At 38.9% G+C, this 20,394-nt stretch overlaps 1 protein-coding gene across 1 annotated transcript in view; it reads right to left on the minus strand.

The window, feature by feature from the left end:
* The window catches only part of HHAT (hedgehog acyltransferase), a 113,141-nt gene that overhangs the window by 77,156 nt on the left and 15,591 nt on the right, over positions 1-20,394 (minus strand). Inside the window, exon 7 of the mRNA XM_052806640.1 lies at positions 12,314-12,464. Coding sequence (XP_052662600.1) covers positions 12,314-12,464 — 151 coding nt within the window. The remainder of the gene's footprint in view (positions 1-12,313; positions 12,465-20,394) is intronic.

Raw genomic sequence — 20,394 nt, forward strand, 5'->3', positions numbered from 1 at the left:
GGATCCTCCTGCTCATCTTTCTTCCAATGCTGCCTGTGACAACTTCCCCAGCTGGCAAGCCCTCAAAGATGAAAGCTTCCAAATCACAAATAATTACAAGTGTGCAACGTAAGTCTGAAACATGTTTTAGAGTCTTGTCTGAAGACTAAGATTACTACAGGGAAAGAAGATAGCAAAGTCTATATGCAGGTTTTGTAAGTGCTATTATTTAATGTCTTGGTGAACTATAAAACTTTGCTAAAGCAAATCCCCTAGAGGGGGTATGCCTACCAAGTAGAATAAGTATTTTTCAGGTAGTGACTGCTATCAATTGATTCATCATCAGCCTCTTTATTAAAGATCTGGGAAAGCCATCCATATTTTTAAAAGACACTTTTGCCCGTCTATAGCTTGCATGGATTCATACATCCTGTTTTCTGCAAGTTTACTTGAAACATACACCTTCATAAGCACAGCTTGTCTCTTCAGTGACAATCAGCACACTTCTTCCTAAATAATATAACTGCCATCATGCTCAGATACGCTATTTAGAAAGCAGATGCACAACTTAAACTCAACAAACAACAATTAAATTGTCACAGAAGATATTTTACAGCAGAAATAAATATAGCAAGCAAACTGAAAACATTCATCTAAAAAGCCCAGACTGTTTAATGTTGTTAGTTTTTTAAAATGAAGATTGGAAGATGCATGATAAAAAATGAGATCCAATACAATACAACCACCCATTTGGACTTATCTATTACCCAAACTATGGAATATAGTTTTGGACACTGAGCCTTGAAAGTCACTGTCCTGATTTCAGCTGGGATAGAGTTAATTTTCTTTCTAGTAGCTGGTATTGTGTTATGTTTTGGATTTAGTATGAGAAGAATGTTGATAACACACTGATGTTTTCAGTTCTTGCTAAGTAGTGTTTAGACTAAGTCAAGGATTTTTCAGCTTCTCCTGCCCAGCCAGCAAAAAGGCTGGAAGGGCACAAGAAGTTGGGAGGGGACCCAGCCAAGACAGCTGACACAAACTGGCCAAAGGGGTATTCCATACCATGTGACATCATACCCAGTATATAAACTGGGGGGAGTTGGCCTGGGGAGGGGATCACTGCTCAGGAACTAACTGGGCATCGGTTAGCAAGTGGTGAGCAACTGCATTGTGCATCACTTGTTTTGTACATTCCAATTCTTTTATTATTATTATTGTCTTTTTATTATTGTTATTACTATCATCATTATTTTCTTCCTTTCCATTCTATTAAACTGTTCTTATCTCAACCCACAAGTTCTACTTTCTTTTTTTTTTCTCCAGTTCTCTCCCCCATCCCACTGGGTGGGGGGGAAGCGAGCGAGCAGCTGCGTGGTGCTTAGTTGCTGGCTGAGGTTAAACCATGACAGTCACTTTGCAATGTTTTCTGGAACTTTTTTGCCACATACAAGCATGTTCTTGGAGGTCTCATTTTTCACTTCAGCCTTTCAATTAGCGCAAGACACTTGGTAAATTCCACCCACATACAGATTTTACAGTCTGCCCACTGATACAGTATTGAAGTCAGGAACAAATACATATATGGAGCTCTTTTGGCATTCCTTCGAGATAAACAGTAACAAATTCTATCATTTCCTATGCAAAAATAAAACAGCTCCATTCTTACCATGCAACATACAATGAAGCAAACCCTGGCTCAACCCAATGAGAAAATTCCTGTTTAAGTGAATTCAGTGATCTTTTAAACATCAAGATCTTAAGAACCTGCTTAAGCCTAGATCTTCAGTTGACTGTCTTTTGTTTGCAAGCTTTGATTTTAAGTTTTAACCATCTGCAATGCAGCTAACCAGTAGTAGCAGCTTTCTTTCATCTCAATGTAAAAATGTAGCTAAGAGTAAAAAAGGAAAGTCTATGTTATTTGAAAGAAAAAAATATGAAGACTGTCAAATGTTTTCATATCATGTCTTTGACAAGCAATTTCTTGTTACAGTAATAATAAGCTGGGCTTATATATACATGAAGATATCTTTATCATATTCTCTTGACATTTGCTTAAGGACATACTGGAATTTTAACACTTCATGCTTAGATAAAACACTTTGAATTTCTGTTCTGTTTCTTCCTGGAATGATTCAGCAGTACCAAGTTGCCTTTTGGTTTCCTCCATTATTAGGATAACCAAAGCCGCCACTGCATTCAGCCTGTGCCGGATGCCTCCATCCAGAGTTCCTGCTCAGTGCTGTAGAGCTCTTCAGCACCTATACAACCAATGCATAAACATTCACCTTACTTCACAAAAAGAGGACTTTGTAAATATGTGATTACTTTAAGATTGAACAGAGCAAACCCTAAACATTTTACTTGCAACATATTTCCTGCGTAGCATCAGAGAGAAGCTAGGGCTTCCCATACTTATGAGAATGGTAGAAACCCACGATGAAATCCTGACCCAGTCAAAATCAGCAGCAAAACCCTCACTGATTTCAACAGAAGCAGAAATACCTGGACTGAGTCTGGACAGCCTGTATAATGCAAGATACAGTCCAACTTTGGTATACATTTTGTTACACACACCTTAACCTCCAGGTAAAAAATATCAATAAGTCCCAAAGCTTCATCTGTGGAGTTTCAGTTATTAGCTGGGAGCTCAGGCTGGAGACCTGCATAGCAAAAATAATCTACAATAAGATAGCCATAAGAAGAGAGTTCTTTTGTGAACCACATAAAAAGACTTCAGAAACTGCTAGTGGCCTCCAGCCTACAAATTGGATCCGTGATCTAGTATGTTTTGTTGTTTCATTTCAATTTAAACACACAACTTGTATTATATCAGAAAGCCTGAGGAAAGTTTTAATGATTCTAGGCAGTGACTTCCCCCCATCCCCACAATCTCCTGGCCAGAGAGACAAGCAGAACTTCAAGCAGGCATCAGTCATTGCCAGCGTTATATAATATAAGAACACACACAGGTCTGCCTACTTAGGAGGCTTTAAGACAAGAAATTAGTTCTGTTTCTCACATATCCATCACATTGGATCTTGGTGATACAGTTCAGCAGACACTTTCTTAAAAAGAGCAAGTCTCATTTGTATTCTATTAATCTTTCCTAGAACCCTTCAGAAGAAATATTACTTTAATTTTATACCTTCCCTGATACTTTAAAAGCCTGTGGTAGCTCATGGTGAGTGGATGAAACCTAATGCCCGTTAGTGGCAAACTCCCATAGGGTAAGTTCTCCTTCAGTCTTCCTCAAGTAAAACTCTTGCAATGCAGTGCAATTGTCCAATTACTATAAGAACCCTATCCTTACTGCAAGCAGAACAATGAAGTTTATTAAAAGCCATTACTCATTTTCTACACTGGTTGTGAGCAGGCAGAGTGCTGTTTGCCAAATGTGAGCAGCAATAATAGTTTGTATCTATGCAGAGCTCATGTCAAATACTGTGAAGAATGGGCTTCACAGGTGATCAGCAGTAGGTGGGCTTAGCTTGCAATTTCAAATTACAGTAACAAAGCAGTCACTACACAAATAAATTTCCAATAATTATGCAGTTTAGACCCAAGGAGGACTAGGGTGCTTCATTATTGCCTCTTTGTACACTCCAGAGAGACAAATAATAGGTCTTTTTTTCTCTACTGAAGAGATTTAAGGAACTTTTTAAAGCTTTAATATAACCAGCAAATTGAGCTGTACAGTAGATAAGAACTATAGCATGCACTAATTTGGCTGATGTTAAAAGCAATTAAATATTTTCTCTCTGTCAGTGAGAGAATGACTAACCAGTCCAGAACTAAAGCATCTTTCATATATTCAGGTGACATGTTAGCTAAAAATAACTTGTCACAGGTCAATGCTCAGATTTAACCATCACAACAGTTAACGAAAAAAAAAAGTAAGTAAATCAGCAAAAATGTTATTTTTCAACTTAGAAACAAGTTATTCCAGTACTAAAAAAATGTGCACTAATTGTGCAATTAAATGCCCAACATTGGGGCAAGAAGCTTAAGTATTCTGATATTGGCAAGCAGGTGTAACACGTAAAGGTTACATATAACTCATAGCCTAAGGAGGGCTCACCTCTTTGAGGCCACCCTGACTCCAGCTGTTACTCCACACAGTAGCTGTGTATTTCACACAGGAGCATACTGCTTAGAAGTACCACAGGGGCTGTAGGTGGCAAGGACGTACTGCGAGACCTGCCTTACATTCAACCCTCGTCCTTAGTGTGGCAGTGTGCTCTGCCGCCCCCACCCCAACCTGACCTTTATTCAAGTGGTAACCACCAGTGGCAGTCATAATGGATGCATCTGGTCATGACAGCTGCATCCAGCTCAAAGTGGATTTGGGGGAGACAGATTACAACACAATAGCCAAGGGCTAATTTGAACAACGCACCCACCCAACCACAGTGCTGGTCAATGTCTGACTCAAGCCAAGTTTGGAAGAAGCCAACATCTGTAGTCAGTATGCAAATAGGACTATGAGTCAATTGTCTTGCTCCATAAATAGTGGATAGTCCAGGGCCTGTTGAGCTCTCCTGCACAGCAGCAGGCTGCACACCAGGATCTCCCCTTGAGTAGGGATGCCTTTCAAGGTTAGTCCTGGAGGCTGAGAGATGCCTTGCTACAACAGATTCTCTGTGATTAATAACATGCTAAACTTTGAAATCTTAGCTAAGTGACATGAAGGATCGATTGCGCATATATAATCCTTTAGACATAAACTGTTAACCAAGCCTGGGACTAGCAGTGGATCCAGCCACACCTAGACTCCTCTCTGAGGAGTTTAGAAAGCAAGCGGGTCCATTCTGAACCTCATGACTCAACAGGAGAGTCTCCCTGAGAGTTTTGTCTGATCCTGTCCTCTATGCAGTAAATATCAAGTGAACCTTGCCATCAAATAAATCTTGTTAAACCACTGTCACATTTACTATCAAACTTTGTTAAATCACTGTTTTATATCAATAAACATATCACTACTACTCTCTGAGTGAAGTGCATCACTCCATCTGCAACACTCATGTACCAACAAGGAAAAAGAGCCCTTTCCTTTCTGACACTCTCACCCAGCATCTTCAAAGACACATAAAAAGCTTCTCAAGAATGAAAACTAATATTCTTTAAGCTTTTTAAAGCACATGATCCACAAATACAAGCAAACACAAGCTTTCCATGACAAAACTGTTCTTTTGCATGTTATTTTTACTACTGATTTGGGATCCAATTCAATGTAGTTGTCCAGACAGGGCACACAAACCAGATCTTATGACTTCAGGGTGTTGAAGTTTGCAAAAGGCACTTAATGTGGCCCATGGGCATTGATGTATTTGGACTTCTGCACACTTTGGCAATATTGATTTCTTTATTCTTAAGATTTCAATACAATTTCCCCTTACTCATGAGCACTAGGCCATTTCAACGCTGTGGGTGTAATTCTATTTAATCCAACTATCCTTTTAAATAATATTTTTTACATATTTAAGAGATCATCTCTAGAAATACAGGGTGGGGAAAAGATGCCTTTTGATTTTTTAAATAGCAATGCTGCAGCATTTACATTTTTTAAGATTAAAACCAGTGAGAAGCTAGATCATTAAAAGACATTTTTGTTTTACCCGATACACTGTCTAAAACACACTAGACAACTTTTTCTTTTAAAATATCAAAGGCTGGAAATATACTAGAAGTGACACTCCTTATCTCCAGAGGAAAGGGAAACATGCACAAGCCTGTCTTTCCTTTCCTAGTCAGTTCCAGCTGATGGGTAAGTCCCATCAGAGGCATGGAGTAGAGAGCTTTTGAAAACATAGCTATCTAAAACTATAGGATAGAGACAAAACAAATCACCTCAAAACCCCTGATCCTCTTGAAGCTGACTGCTAGGCCATTTATAGCACTTAAAATAAGATTCTCTGTTCATAGCCCAGGTAGGCTTGGCCTAGCATCCCTGCTCTGATCTCCAGAAAGCATTCTCTCCCCAGGCACCGAATCGCAGTGAAGGTCCTCCTGCAGCTTTGGGAAGCAGCTGCTGCTGCCGCTGCAACCTCTTCCACAGCAAGGTGCGCAGCAGGTCTGAGCCACAGATCTGGATGTGCCATTCAGATTTCTACCAGGCTCTGGGTGATTCACACTGAATCCCTTCTTCACACTGCCACAGAGATGTGGAGTTCCTTTTCACTGCCTGCCTCTCCTTCCCTCATGCAAATTTTTCAAGGATTTGTAACTTAACTGACTCCTGATGATATCTGCCATGGGAAGGAGTTTACGACCCATCATTTAGCATCCTTTTTTTTTCCCCCCTGTAATTACCTCCAAATGACAGGCTGCATGACAGTAATTTGCTGTTATTACTAGCATATAATCAGAGAACCAAACTTACAGGAAGGAGAAATTTAGGGAGTAAATCTGCTATCTCAAACTTCAGACCATCCACCAACTTATCTAGAAACACCACAACAAGAGCACTACAATACTCAAACAGAAAGCAAGAGCCTTCCACAGGAGTTTAAGAGTACAAGCCCCTAAACTTGTAAAGGCACCTTTTTCTGAGCCCAGAGGCAGGGAGGTGATCCTGACTACACATGACTGTAGCACAGTTACAGTCAGATAATTATGGTTTTGTTAACTTGTGCCAGACATTGGCTATTTGGGAATTTCAGGAGGCAAGTTTCCCAAATCAAGCATTGACAGAAACACCATTTCTGATCTTATTTAAATTTCCTTAATGGTATCTTATAACATAAAGCCTTTCAGCAGCTTAATCATCTTGATATGTTTAATAAGTTAACACCCAAAATTATTTATTCCAATACAAAAATCAGAAGCCCAGAGAAGGAAAGTACATGATAAACTGAGCTGAGACCATGAAAAGTGCAGGAGAAAATGGACTTTAATTACTTTTTTCCCCTACAGGTCAGAAAATCCATTTTCCTTCTTTAAAAATCTATTCCAGTCCTCACCACAAACTAAGAATAGGCAATCAGATGTAAATACTATCAAGTGTTTAAGCCAGAAATAAGACACGGTAAGTTTTTGCTTGCTATTCATCATTCTGAAATGACTGCATGTGGTCACAGTGATCTCTTGTGCTCACACTCACACATAACATCAGCATCAGACTTGTCTTTTCCCAGAAAAGAAAGGAAGGGAAAATACCCTGTACGGTCCTTTCTGATAGACATACACAAGGAACTGTTTCCAGAGGGGGGAAGGTTTCAAGAACAACAGTAGAGGTAGACAAAAAGTATCAGGATGAAGAAGCAGCAGATGCAGATGAGATTACATTTTCATTTATAGATTCATTATCTATGGCATTGTTAGAGCCGAGAATGTGATTAGCCTACAGCAAAATTCTAATCCATGACTTGGAGCAATTTCACTGAGACCTTGCATATAGACCACTTCTCTCATATAAGACAAGCAATGCTTTTGCAATAATGTGGCAGGTAAACCAGACTGAATTGCAGACAACTTCTTTCAAATCATAACCCAGACATCACTTCTGGATGTCACCAAAACATCTGTGGCATAAACCCAACGTGTTCATACAAAAGCACAGATATGTGTCTGTACATGCAAAATACAGCCCCCCTTAGTCCACCCATAAGCACGCAAGAAAATGGGGCTTGACTTATGTCAGACTCTTGTCTGGTCAAGAATCAAGGTGTTAAATACAAGGTGCAATTTAGAACTTACAGCACAGTAGTTGAAAATGGCCAGATCTTTCTCCATCATTGCATTATTTTATTTTTATGTGGCACCATTTCTTCAACTACTCCATTTTCTTTATTCTGGATTAAATTCTGTTTCCTGTGAAATCTACCTTTCAAATAGTACTTCTTACTGCCTTCCTGAAGAACCTCTATCCTTCCTGAGGCTAACCTATATTAAACATGCATAAAGTTTTAGAACAATATGTCTCCAACATACTTGTCTCCAAATTATTTTGGGGTAAGACACTTGGGAATGTGCAAATTTTAAGGTGGAAAGGCAGAGAAGAGGAGTTGTGCTTCTGTACACTTCATACCAATCTATGACCAGAGATAACTGATTTCTTATGCCATGCTGTTCCCACAGCATGTCAAAACACATCTGATCAATGTGTCCAACATCTTCATAGAAGAGCACTCACCACACTCAGTAACATAGTATGGAAACATAAAAATGGAAGCATGACTTTTTTTCCCCACGAACAGCATCTCTACTAAGTGTTGTCCTAATTTACAAACTAACAAGTTTCTTTGTGGTATATATTGCCAAAGTCATTTACCGATATGTCAAAATTGATATAGGATTTAGTTACCTGCTATCTGTCGTTTCTGTAGTTTCCACACACTTACTCCTCCACTAGAATATTTTTCCATATTGAACTAATTTGCGAGCTTCAGCAGTAGGACAACTTTTTCCAGTTGCACTACACAATTTGCCCCCCCACCTGAGAAGCTGTATGGCAGACATCATCAGCGTTGACCAATTCTTTAAAATCACTTACAAGTTTCCAACAACATTTGTTGCTCTCACACGATTCATTACCTTTCTTTTAACCTTGGTAACAAAACTCAAGTTTTAATTCCTCATGACTTAAGAAGCAGCAGACATTAAAAACTCTAAGCCAGTGTATCTGTGGTGAACTGCTGCCCTATCTGGAAATCAGGAGCTCAGAAACTCCTTTTCACAGCTATAATCAAGCTTTTGAATAATAATAAATTTATCATGCATTTATTAGCTATGCAGCTGCATATTTAGCAAGATAATATCCTGGTAGAAGAAAACCACAGTAACACATTCAACACCTGTATTTGTCTTGAGACAGTAAACAAGATTGCTAATTTTTGGACTCAAGAGATTGTCTTGATTAAATAAAATGCAAATTAGGGAGAATCTACTATGAAGTTGATAACTCCTTTTTAATTACAGCCTTTTATTTTTAAGTTTGAATGGGCACAATTTGGTTTATTGTTTAGCACCATAAATAGGGAGGCAGAGTACCTGATTTGTTTTTCTAATACCTGCTTTGCTTTTCACCTCTAGAGAGGTTTTGGACACATTGTGGTATCTTTCTTACCTTCCTGATTGAAAGCTCTTCCACCTGTGTCATGGTTTAACCCCAGCCAGCAACTAAACACCACACAGCCACTCACTCACTCCCCCCCACCCAGTGGGATGGGGGAGAAAAATCGGGAAAAGAAGTAAAACTCGTGGGTTGAGATAGGAACGGTTTAATAGAACAGAAAAGAAGAAACTAATAATGATAATACTAATAAAATGACAACAGTAATAATAAAAGGATTGGAATGTACAAATGATGCACAGTGCAATTGCTCACCACCCGCCGACCGACACCCAGCCAGTCCCCGAGCAGCGATCCCCCGCCCCCACTCCCCCCAGTTTCTATACTAGATGGGACATCACATGGTATGGAATACCCCATTGGCCAGTTTGGGTCAGCTGCTCTGGCTGTGTCCTGTGCCAACTTCTTGTGCCCCTCCAGCTTTCTCGCTGGCTGGGCTTGAGAAGCTGAAAAATCCTTGACTTCAGACTAAACACTACTGAGCAACAACTGAAAACATCAGTGTTATCAACATTCTTCGCATACTAACTCAAAACATAGCACTGTACCAGCTACTAGGAAGACAGTTAACTCTATCCCAGCTGAAACCAGGACAACCTGCTGTATCACATAGTGAATTATGTCAGCATGTACTGATTATAAGTGACACTGCTCTGGATGTATCAGATCAAAAGCTTTGTTGTTATGCTCAAAGGACACCAGGGGGTGGTGGAAGACTCCTTAGTAGCATATTTGTATTTCTTACATTGTGACAATCATGTTGTCTTTGTCTTCAGGCTACCTTCTCTCCTTCAAAATCGGCACTGCTAATAGCTTTGAGACATAAAAATAGCAATACTGGGTCTTCTGAAAGCCTAGCTAACATAATACCCTGTTTCTGAGAGTACACTAAAGTGGACACCAGCAAGAAGGGTAAGAGCAAGCCAAGCATACACAAGCACTTTTTTTCCAAGCAGCCTCCCCAGTGCCAGCCAGCAGGTAACAGGGGTGTACTCCATGTCATCCAGCTCATTCCACCCCACTCCATTTCCCAACCAGGCCCCAGGAGCCTTTAATAAGCTTTACCAGGCTACCATTTTATGAAAACAGTCCGATACAAATCTCCTCACTCTACCAGCTTAAAACTAGGTGCTGTTATTAACATTTAAATTTGACCCGCTCTGATAAAGTTGTTAGGAACATTCACTTAAAAGGCCATGTATTCACAAACTACAAAAAAGTATTTAGCACTTTAAGGAAAAACAGTGTCACCATTCGTTAGGCTTCACAATACAAGCAATTTCTTTTCACCATTTTTTGCTAGCTTTTATGTTAAACCCATCATTTCCACACTTCATCCTGTTCAGACAGTCATACAGTTTAGAAACAAAGGCTATTCCCAGTTCTAACACTGACATTCCTATATAACATACCAAAACACATAAAAAGACTGCAAAGCCTCTGGGCAGTAGTGATTGAAGAGTTTAAGTGTAAAGGCATAAGGGCATCATAATTCATGGATTCAGAGGGCAAGCTACATGAGTTTTCTTAATTGAGAATGACTCATAATTCACTAGCAGCCATAGGAAATTCTACTATCCACACAGCTTTGAGAGCAAGAAATCAAGTCAGCTGTACATGAACTGATTTTTTCAGCCTTCAAAGCAAACAAACAAATCCCATCTATGAGATAATTTTATTATTTCTGGCAGTGCATGTTTGATACATATATGAATTAAATACTTGGGCAAATGGTAAATATCAGCAGTTGACATTTTTTCCTTCTGTAAAAAAAATAATTAAACTTTCTGCTTAGATACTAGTTTCAATTTTCTTCTGAGAGAAGCGTTATGAACTTTTTTTTTAATGCATACCCAATGTTTTTACTGTGATACACCACACATCTTTGCAGGTGCAGAGTACCTTTTCATGGTCCATTACAACCACCTGACACAGCAGTGTCATTAGTATTTGTGCTGAAGTTCAGTTTCATTTGGCACCTCCAGAACAATACACAGATTCCCTGGAATAGTAACTGGGAGAGGAGGCAAAAAACCACTGCTGCTTGCAACTCTGTTTGCAAGGGCTAGCAGGCCAAGAGATGCTGCTCTTAGGAGAGTGTCTGGTAAAAACCACAGATTTCTATATTAACTCTGTAGGTTGTAAGTTCAGTTTAAATTCTGAAAGAGAATTTAAACCAAGGCATTTGCTAGTAGCTCAAATAATTTTTAACAGTTCATCTGTTTTCTGCACTCTATTTCTGCTGCACTTCTTTGAATACTATATAGCTACAGTTGCCAACTATTATAAACTATAAAGCCTTCTTGTTACAACTAGCTTCAAGCCGAAAACAAAATTAAAATTTCATCCAATAAAGCTCTGATAAGACCAGGCCTGCTGTTTTTATGACTAAAACAAAAAAGGTTTATTCATATTACAAAGCAGGCAGAGACCAAACAGGGTAAGGACCATTGTGCTAGGCTCTGCACCAAAAAGCAGAGAAGTCTAAATCATTTTAGGTAATGTTTCTAGAAGTCTGGGGCACAGCATTCCACAGACTGAAGGAACTAAAGAGAGTGCAGAGGAAAACAAGGGAAGGGAGAAGTCAAGTGGATCCACTGTTACACACAGGCTAAACAGCAAGCAGAATCCACCTGGGAGAGTTTTTAGGGAAAATACTTCAGTGAACACTGATTTAAAGCAACCATAAGATTCAAAATTGATACTTTTTTGTGAAATATTGTGCTGAAACTCTTTAAAAGCAAAGGGGATCAAAAAATTCACGCTACATTATAAACAATTACCTTTTCTCACAGTATTTTTAGTGTGTTGAAGACTTTCTCTACTGCATGACTCTACATATTAAAGTGTTACAGCTACAGCTTTCCTCATAGGGTGATTAATCAAGCATTTCTTTTCCTTCTCTGGAAGAATACCTAACTGAAATGTGGGGTTTAGACCAAGACTGAAAAATGAACCATTTAATAGATATCTGGAAAAAATAATTGCTAAGTTAGTGAAGCTAAGTAGGCAGAGTCTAATTCTAATAATTAAGAGGATGAAAATGCTGAAAGGGATGCTTGCCCCTACCCTCTGCAGTGTGAAAAAAGTAACCATCAAATTGAAGTTCATTTAGAAAGTGCTGAAGATGAATCATGGGGGTGAGAGAAAAAGACAAGGACATGAAAGCAAGAATGTATGTGACCATGAACACACACATGCATGTTCTTATACACAGACTGCCATATATCAGTAATAAACTGAAAAGTAATAATGACTAACCTCCACATTTTAGTGAAACTGTGCATCAGGCTCACACAGCAAGGCAGAGCTGGAGGTTTGAGTCCATCCATTTGAAGGAGGAGAGCAGGAACACCATATAGAACCAGGTATTTTACATAAAAAAAAAGCACTTGTGCTAAAGCCAGGCCACCTAGAAAAATAAAAAGAAAAAATCATACCTTAAACAAGTCCTGAAATACTTTTGAAACCTGTTAATACTGATTACTTCCAAACAGCCATTATTCAAAGAACTCAAACAAGTACCATCAGTTGATGGGATATACAATACCTACTTTTGTAACAGCTATAGGACACAAGCAATTATGACTTTAGGCACACACACAAAATAGTACCATCATTCCAATATGAAGGCATAAGTAAGCATCTGTAGTTCTGCTTTCAAAAATCTTTGGACTGTGGGTATTGACTACTATGAAAAACAAATACTGACTTAATTCATACTAGTATTTTCTGCTGAATGAAATAGTATTTGACCAATAATCATAGGAAAAAATTCAGTAAAAAGCAGAGGCCAACACCTATATAGAAACTGGTAAGAGTTCACTCCTAAAAGTTCCACTGACTTTGGTGAACTTTTCCATCTCACTGACAGTTGACGTAAGTAAAATCTAATCCCAAAGGAAGGAAAGTAAAGTTATTATAATTTAGAAGGGTAAAAAAATTATAAAATGCAATTGTTACATCTCCTTCCTTTCCTGTGTTTTGCTTTCCCTCACTGATATTAACTAACTTGTGATTTGACTGGAATACTTTAGGTATTTAATATAATATCTATATTATAATACAATAATAAGATAAAACCTTCCAGCAGACTTTCCTTGGAGACAAAGCAATCTGACTCCAGCAGTACAAGTTCATGAACATCTAAATAATCTGCCTTTTTTTTTTTGGCAAAACAACCCTTTTGCATTCTGCTGACTAACAAGTCTACTATGGATGACAACCAAAAGTTAAACATTAAAAATTCATCTCATATGTAACAACCTACGGTGAAATTCTGGCACTAATAGTGTAAATTGCAAAACTCCTGCTGGCCTACACATGGCCAGCCTTTTACTCCTACAATCCAACATTTTTAGTTTTAATATCATGATCCACATACATGATGTAAGAAACAGTTGTGCCATACAAGATAAAAATTTATGTTAGAACAAAATACCTAGAAATGAAGCTTACAGTATCTTCCTTCAGGGAAGCAGTCATCTAGCATTCAATAACATTCTTCCCCAGAGGAAAACAACCAACCAGAAGCACAATTTGGATACTAGCCAATTAGCTACACATTAGATTACTGCTAAATCATCTATACAGCCAACTTTCTTCTTTAATTCCCATCTCATTCAGTTTCTCATTTCTTTTCTGACAAATTTCATTGGAGAGCTGAATGCTGACACCTACACAAACTGATTATGAAGATCACAGCTGTCTGTGCACTGGTAAAATCCAAAATCCTTTGGCTATGCATAATGGAAAGAGATTTAGAGACGCAGACTACCACTCTCCTGAGACCCCAAAAAATCAATACATTTGATTTTAAATACAACAATGAAAGATTCTGAGTTCTCAGAGTTATAATAAGCAAGTTTCAGAAAAAGCAAAAGCATTTTCACCATCTCTAATAACATACATCTAAGCTGTCATTACTGTTAACTAGGAGACAGCTCAATAGCACTAGTATCTTAAATAAATGTAGACATCACATCACCAATCATTACCTAGCACACACTAACTACTCTGCATGGGAATTTCTAAGACTCACAATATCAGCAATATTAAGGTTCTCATTGATCTTCAACTCATCCCAGCTGTGTGAGAGTTCTGGCCACACATGGAAAACTAAGGGCAAGACTCACAGCCACACAACAGCTGGGCTGTATTAGCAACAGGCACAGGCTTTAAACTTTCTTACATAGCTGAGACATTCCAGCTGCTTTGCATTTGCCCCATCGTAACGCAAAGCAGCCAGAAGTACACTACTTCACCTGATTTAAAAACATGAAATTTAAAAAGAAATTTAAGACCAATGCTAAACTTCTCAAATTCATTAACAATATCACATAATTTGTTCTCTAGTGTTCGATTTAAAGCTTAAAAAGAACTTGCACACAAGCATTATCTTAAACTGGAAACAAGCTATATCAAGTGTGTATTTAAAAACACACCTAAGGGAAAAAGTACTGCAAAAATGCTATCTTTTCCCCAGAATAATTAATTCAAAGGATGCAGAGTCAAGGTTAATTTTTTCTAAAACTGAAGTATGTTAAGGGATAAGAAAAACATCAATTTAAAGTACCCATACAATCTTAAACCCATGTGCTTCAACAGTCAAGCTGTTTGAAGTCCCAGATTAAATTAACTGACTTTTATAGAAATTGATATTTTCAATTTATCATCTTGCAATCCTTAAAACATTCTAACTTCTCCTATGCTTTAGAAATGCATTTATAGACCTTCAAATATTTACCTTCCTTAAATTTACTACAAAACTGCATTTTATAAGTTTCATAGCTTTGTTTCAAGAATAATTAGAACATTCACAGACTTTTAAATTTTTTTTTTTTTTAGTTTTCATATTTGCAAAACTGCCTGATATTTTTTGACAAGTTAAACAGAACATTTTCATAAGTAAGCAACAAAAGATTTGGATCCAAGTATTAGAAACCACACTTGGCATTTTTCTGTCCATAAACCATCACCAAAACTCATGGTCAAGAATTATAACTTAGCAGGCAATTTTATCATGAGCACAACAGCACAAATTTACCCTTTTTGCAGCTACATTGACCCTATGGCATTAATGATCATAGGTGCTTGTTTCTGTCAAGTACCAGGGCAGGTTCAACTAGAAAACATATAGCAGAGATAAATATGCAACCATATTTCAAAAGGGTTACTGACACATGGCACAAGTCTAATAGGAAACAGACATTTAAAACCACTCAGAATTTAGGGCCATATAATCTAGTTCAAAATATCAGGCTTTAGGGGTTCATTTACCCTTTCTCTTATTTTTACATGCCTCCTCTCCTACAGGAAAAAAATTAAAAATCTTCGTGAAAGAACATGGGTCTGCACTGGAGCAGATAGGCTACAGATGTATCTTGGCAATAATGCCAACAACAGTAAGGTGCATCAGGAGTTTCCAGCTCCATTAATCAATCAATAAGAGCATGACTGCCGAGCTTTACACACTGGGCTACAGCATTTTCTTCAGAGCAGGACACTCCTCCCTGACAAGAGCGCCAAGACTGGATCTACTATGACCTTCTTAGTTTGGTATTGACCCCAGCAGGAGGCTACACCTCATACTGGGGGAAGCTTTCATATGAACATATGACTACCACAGCACCAAGTCAACTCAGCACAAGCTGCCAGGTAAGCAGAGCTCTGCAGCCATTGCCAGCAATCCCACGTACATCATGCTGTGCTGCCCTGTCCCCCAGTCAGGGCTAACTGTCCACTCATACCTGCTACGCTAACGCAAAAGTGACAACTCAATTCTGTTATTGCTGTGTCTAGCCACTGAAAAAGAGCATCGTGCAAGAAACATGAAGCACCCTCATTTCAGTACTTGAACAGAAGACAATGCAATTAATAATTAGGCTTATATTGCTTAGCAGTGTTTTCAACTGCTGCTTGGCAGTGCTTTGAAAGAGGTGCTGGCTCACAAAATCAAAAGGAACGATGAAAGAAAAAAGTACTACAGGGACTCATGCAGCCTGGCTTCATATCCCAGCCATCCAGTAGCACACAAGCAGCAAGAAAAATCCTAAAACATATGGAGCAGTGGCAGAGATGTACATAACACAGTGTTTGCCCTGGAGGCTAAGTGCTTCTTTTTAGATAAAATTGAATGGACATAAAAATCCCAAAGTGAACCTAAACAAGGCTAAACAGAGCTGCCGAGGGACTCTTGGTCAACGCATAGACAAGTCCTTCCAGGTTAAAGAAAACCAGAAGTTTTCAAGGATACACATGCCTTAAAGCCACCTACGTTGAATATTCCCAAAACACCTACAGTAAGCATTATGTTCATTAGTAAATACTTGCAGGAAAGAACTCTCTAAATAAATCGACAGTTATCACATTGCACTGGTTTTGACTGGGATAGAGTTATTTTTCTTCACAGCAGCTGGTATGGGGCTATGTTTTAGATTTGTGCTGAAAACAGTGTTGATAACAAAGGGATGTTTTCATTATTGCTGAGCAGTGCTTACACAGAGTCAAGGCCTTTTCTGCTTCTCATGCCACCCCACCAGTGAGTAGGCTGGGGGTGTACAAGGAGTTGGGAGGGGACACAGCTGGGACAGCTGACCCCAACTGACCAAATGGATATTCCAAGACCATATGATGTCATGCTCAGTATATAAAGCTGGGGGAAGAAGAAAGGGGGACACACATTCAGAGTAATGGTGTTTGTCTTCCCAAGTAACCATTACACATGATGGAGCCCTGCTTTCCAGGAGATGGCTGAACACCTGCCTGCCGACGGGAAGTAGTGAATGAATTTCTTATTTTGCTTTGCTTGCTTTTGCTTTACCTGTTAAATTGTCTTTTATCTCAACCCACAAGTTTTCTCACTTTTACCCTCCTGATTCTCTCCCTGATCCCACTGGGGGAGTGAGTGAGCAGCTGTGTGGTGCTCAGTTGCCAGCTGGGGTTAAGCCACAACACACAAGTTAAAAAACAAGTAGTCATAAAAGTAGGTTAATTGCCAATGCTATCTGGAAGTTTAGCCTGCAGGAAAGCTTACAAAAAATTTACCTTCGCACACACACACTTCTTTATAGAAAGCAGTGAACTACCCAATGTTTTAGAGACTAAAATCTTACTGAGTTTTCTGATTCATGTTTGTGTTTCCAGTGTTGAAAACGGACATCAAGATGCCAAATATTTTATCAGATTCTCCTTATCATTATCTTGCAGGATGGAAAAAAAATCTCAGATTACTCTGTTAGTATTTCATTACCATTAAGACAGATGCACAGACACCCTAATTTCAATAGCAAAACACTGTGTGCTTCTCAAAATTAACTCAGAAATCCATTTCCTATCTATGGGTTTATTAGAAAAAGAACTGCAACACATCAAAACCACCTCCCTACATCCAACTTACATAGACTACTCTGTAGGTCTCACTTTCAAAGATTTTGGAGTACTAGAACCTAGTTAATTAAAACAATGATGCTAATGCACACTAACATGTGCGTGCTTCGCTAGAACAAACAAATGGCACATGGTTAAGACCAATACATTAAACCCACAGAACACTCAGGACATTGTATCATACATGCATACATCTCAGATGTACGTGTCTACATCAGAGGCACACCTCTGATAAAGCACATACATACAGATTCCTAGTCAAATATATTTTCACAATTACAGTATCTATTAGTATACTAGATTAATCCAGTGCAATAATTGTATTAGACAACACGTTTTTATGCAGACGTCTGCTTTCATCATTCCCTATACCTTGTGAGACTGACATGAAGCTCTGTTCAGATGAGCAGAGATGGGTAAATGGTGCTGAATCACCAGGCTAAATGTGAAGCCTCATAAGGAAAACATAGGCAGTGGTTTTTTTAACCTTTGCATTTTCAGAATCAGACTTAACACACAAATGAATTAGCAATACTCAACATCCATTCCAGTTTCTATATAACAGAATCTACCCCATCAGAGTGAATTTTACCATTGATATTCTATGTTGTCATAGTGAAGAAAAAAATAAATCACTTATTTCCATTTAAGATCTTTCAACTAGGGCTGTTGAGCTCCCTGTTACTACATAAGTCAGTGAATTTGTTATTCAGCTACAGAAGCCTGAAGAACGTATGTCAGAAAGGATCACGAATCTATATGCCCTTTTTTTTTTTATTTCTTTTCCCAGGATTCATTACATACCACATCCAAACATTACTCACTACAGCAGATGAACCTCTGATCTGGCCCAGTGTGGCTATTCTGGTACGCTGCAGTTCACCAGGATACTGGATTACTGGGAGCCAGAGTGGCTTTTATCATCAGTGCCTGCAAATCTTCATTTTACAGTGTAAAATGTAAAGGCAGCAAATTAATCCCAATTAACTAAAAACTGAGAAGAATGAATTAGCAGGGTTTCCATTACCATGGAATACAGGTCTTCCTGCTGTGTCATTAATTCTGGAAGCGCCCAATTCTTTCAATCTGACCGATGCTACCAGAATGAGATGGAGCACTGACAAAAACATGGAATTGCTATAAACACTGCATTTGGTGCTCAGAGTTAAATAAGCACAAATGCCCTGATGCTGTTCAACATGCCAAGAGCTAGTTATTGATAGATACAACAAGTATTTGTGAATATAGACACAATGATTCATGAATTCTAGAAAATGCTCTCATTCTCCAAACAATGGCTTCCTGGGATCAATAAATAACAGCACTGTGCTGCCCAGCTGACATCTTTAAATTAATTCTGTGTTCAGACACTAACATCCCTCCCACAAACCAAAGGGCTGTACGTATATGGCAAACAGGTACACACAGTTAAAAAACCAAACACTATGGTTACATCATACTCTTCATTCTATTCCTGATGTGGGACCTAATATTTGGCCACTGGAAAACCATATTGCTTGCTGTCACCTGGCTTTTCATGTAATTCCTACCAGAGAAAATCAGCATTGCTGAGAAGGATTTGAAGCCAAGGTTTGCTGCAAGGACAGGGGTGTCAGGATAAGCAGCTCTGAGAAATGAGCCATTCAGAGGACAGCAGTGAAGCCCAGCCCATGAGCAACCCTTAATACTGTGCTGTCAGGTGCTCATCATGCCTGGTGGGTCTTTGAGAGCAGTAACATCTGCTGGGAGAGTGGAGTGCCACTGGAGCCCATCACATTAAAGGAATACACAAGCCAGTACAAGAGTGACCGAAGAAACAACTGCAAGATTTCACATGGATTTTGTGTTCTCTATCTCATACTATCCAGTGAGTACAGCCAAATGCCTGCCTTCCCCAACATCCACAGGGAGCAAGATTCCCACTGCCCTATACAGAGAAGAATAAAGTCTCTGTGGGGGCTGGAGCTATGGGTGGTGAGGGGAAATCATTTATACCTAAAGTTACCCAAAAGAGTTAATACTTCGATATCTAAAAGCACCTCTACCCAAAGCTAGCTCTCACCATCTCCTCTTCTTCCACACCAGAGACTGATTTTTCCTCTTGTAGGTTATTCTTGCTACCAAACGCAGGCCACTGACAATACAACTGTGCACTCAGCATGAAATCGGACTTTTTTCAAACCCATATTATGCAGCTTTTTGTTAATGCACAAGGCGTTTGGTCTTCAGTACTACAGCCACAGCTTGCTGCGATATAAGCATGCAAGTTAAAGAAATATGTGCAGAATGCTAACGGAAACAATTTAAATGTGAGGAGGAATATGTGGTAGAAGAAATTCTGACATCTACTTCGCACGTAGGGATTGTAGTATTTAGCAGGGGAGGGGATACAATAGAAAAATATTATGGATCTGTTTTCAGGGTATTTAGGCCATGGAAGATGTGGATGCAACCAGCTTTTTCTCATCTCAGGGACAGAAATCCAGCTAAAAGTCTTCAACTTTTATGGAATGGAAATGAAATGGAAAAAATGGAATTAAACAATAGATTTTGTACTGCCTAGCTGAAGAGCTTAAACAATCAATGTCCGTTTTCTCTTTTAGTAGAGAAGTTCTTCTAAATAATATGAAGAATAGTTTTAAAAAAGCTGCTGTTCTTCAGAGGACTGTCCAGCTAGGACTCCAACCATTTTTCATTTCACCCCCCCAAAATCAAGAACCACAGTGCAACAAAACACTTACATTCCTACTCATTAAAGGATTGATGTCCAGAGGTTAGGGAGTATTTCGATTGTGCAGAGCTCCACGGTTGTGATAAGGTCGAGTGCTTATGGGTAAGGATGAGGGGGAAGGCCAACAAGGCAGATATTGTGCTGGGAGTCTGTTATAGACCACCCAACCAGGTTGAAGAGGCAGATGAAACATTCTACAAGCAGCTGGCAGTAGTCTCACAAT

This window comes from Harpia harpyja, chromosome 13, assembly GCF_026419915.1.
Source record: "Harpia harpyja isolate bHarHar1 chromosome 13, bHarHar1 primary haplotype, whole genome shotgun sequence".
In the NCBI taxonomy this organism is placed as follows: Eukaryota; Metazoa; Chordata; class Aves; order Accipitriformes; family Accipitridae; genus Harpia; species Harpia harpyja.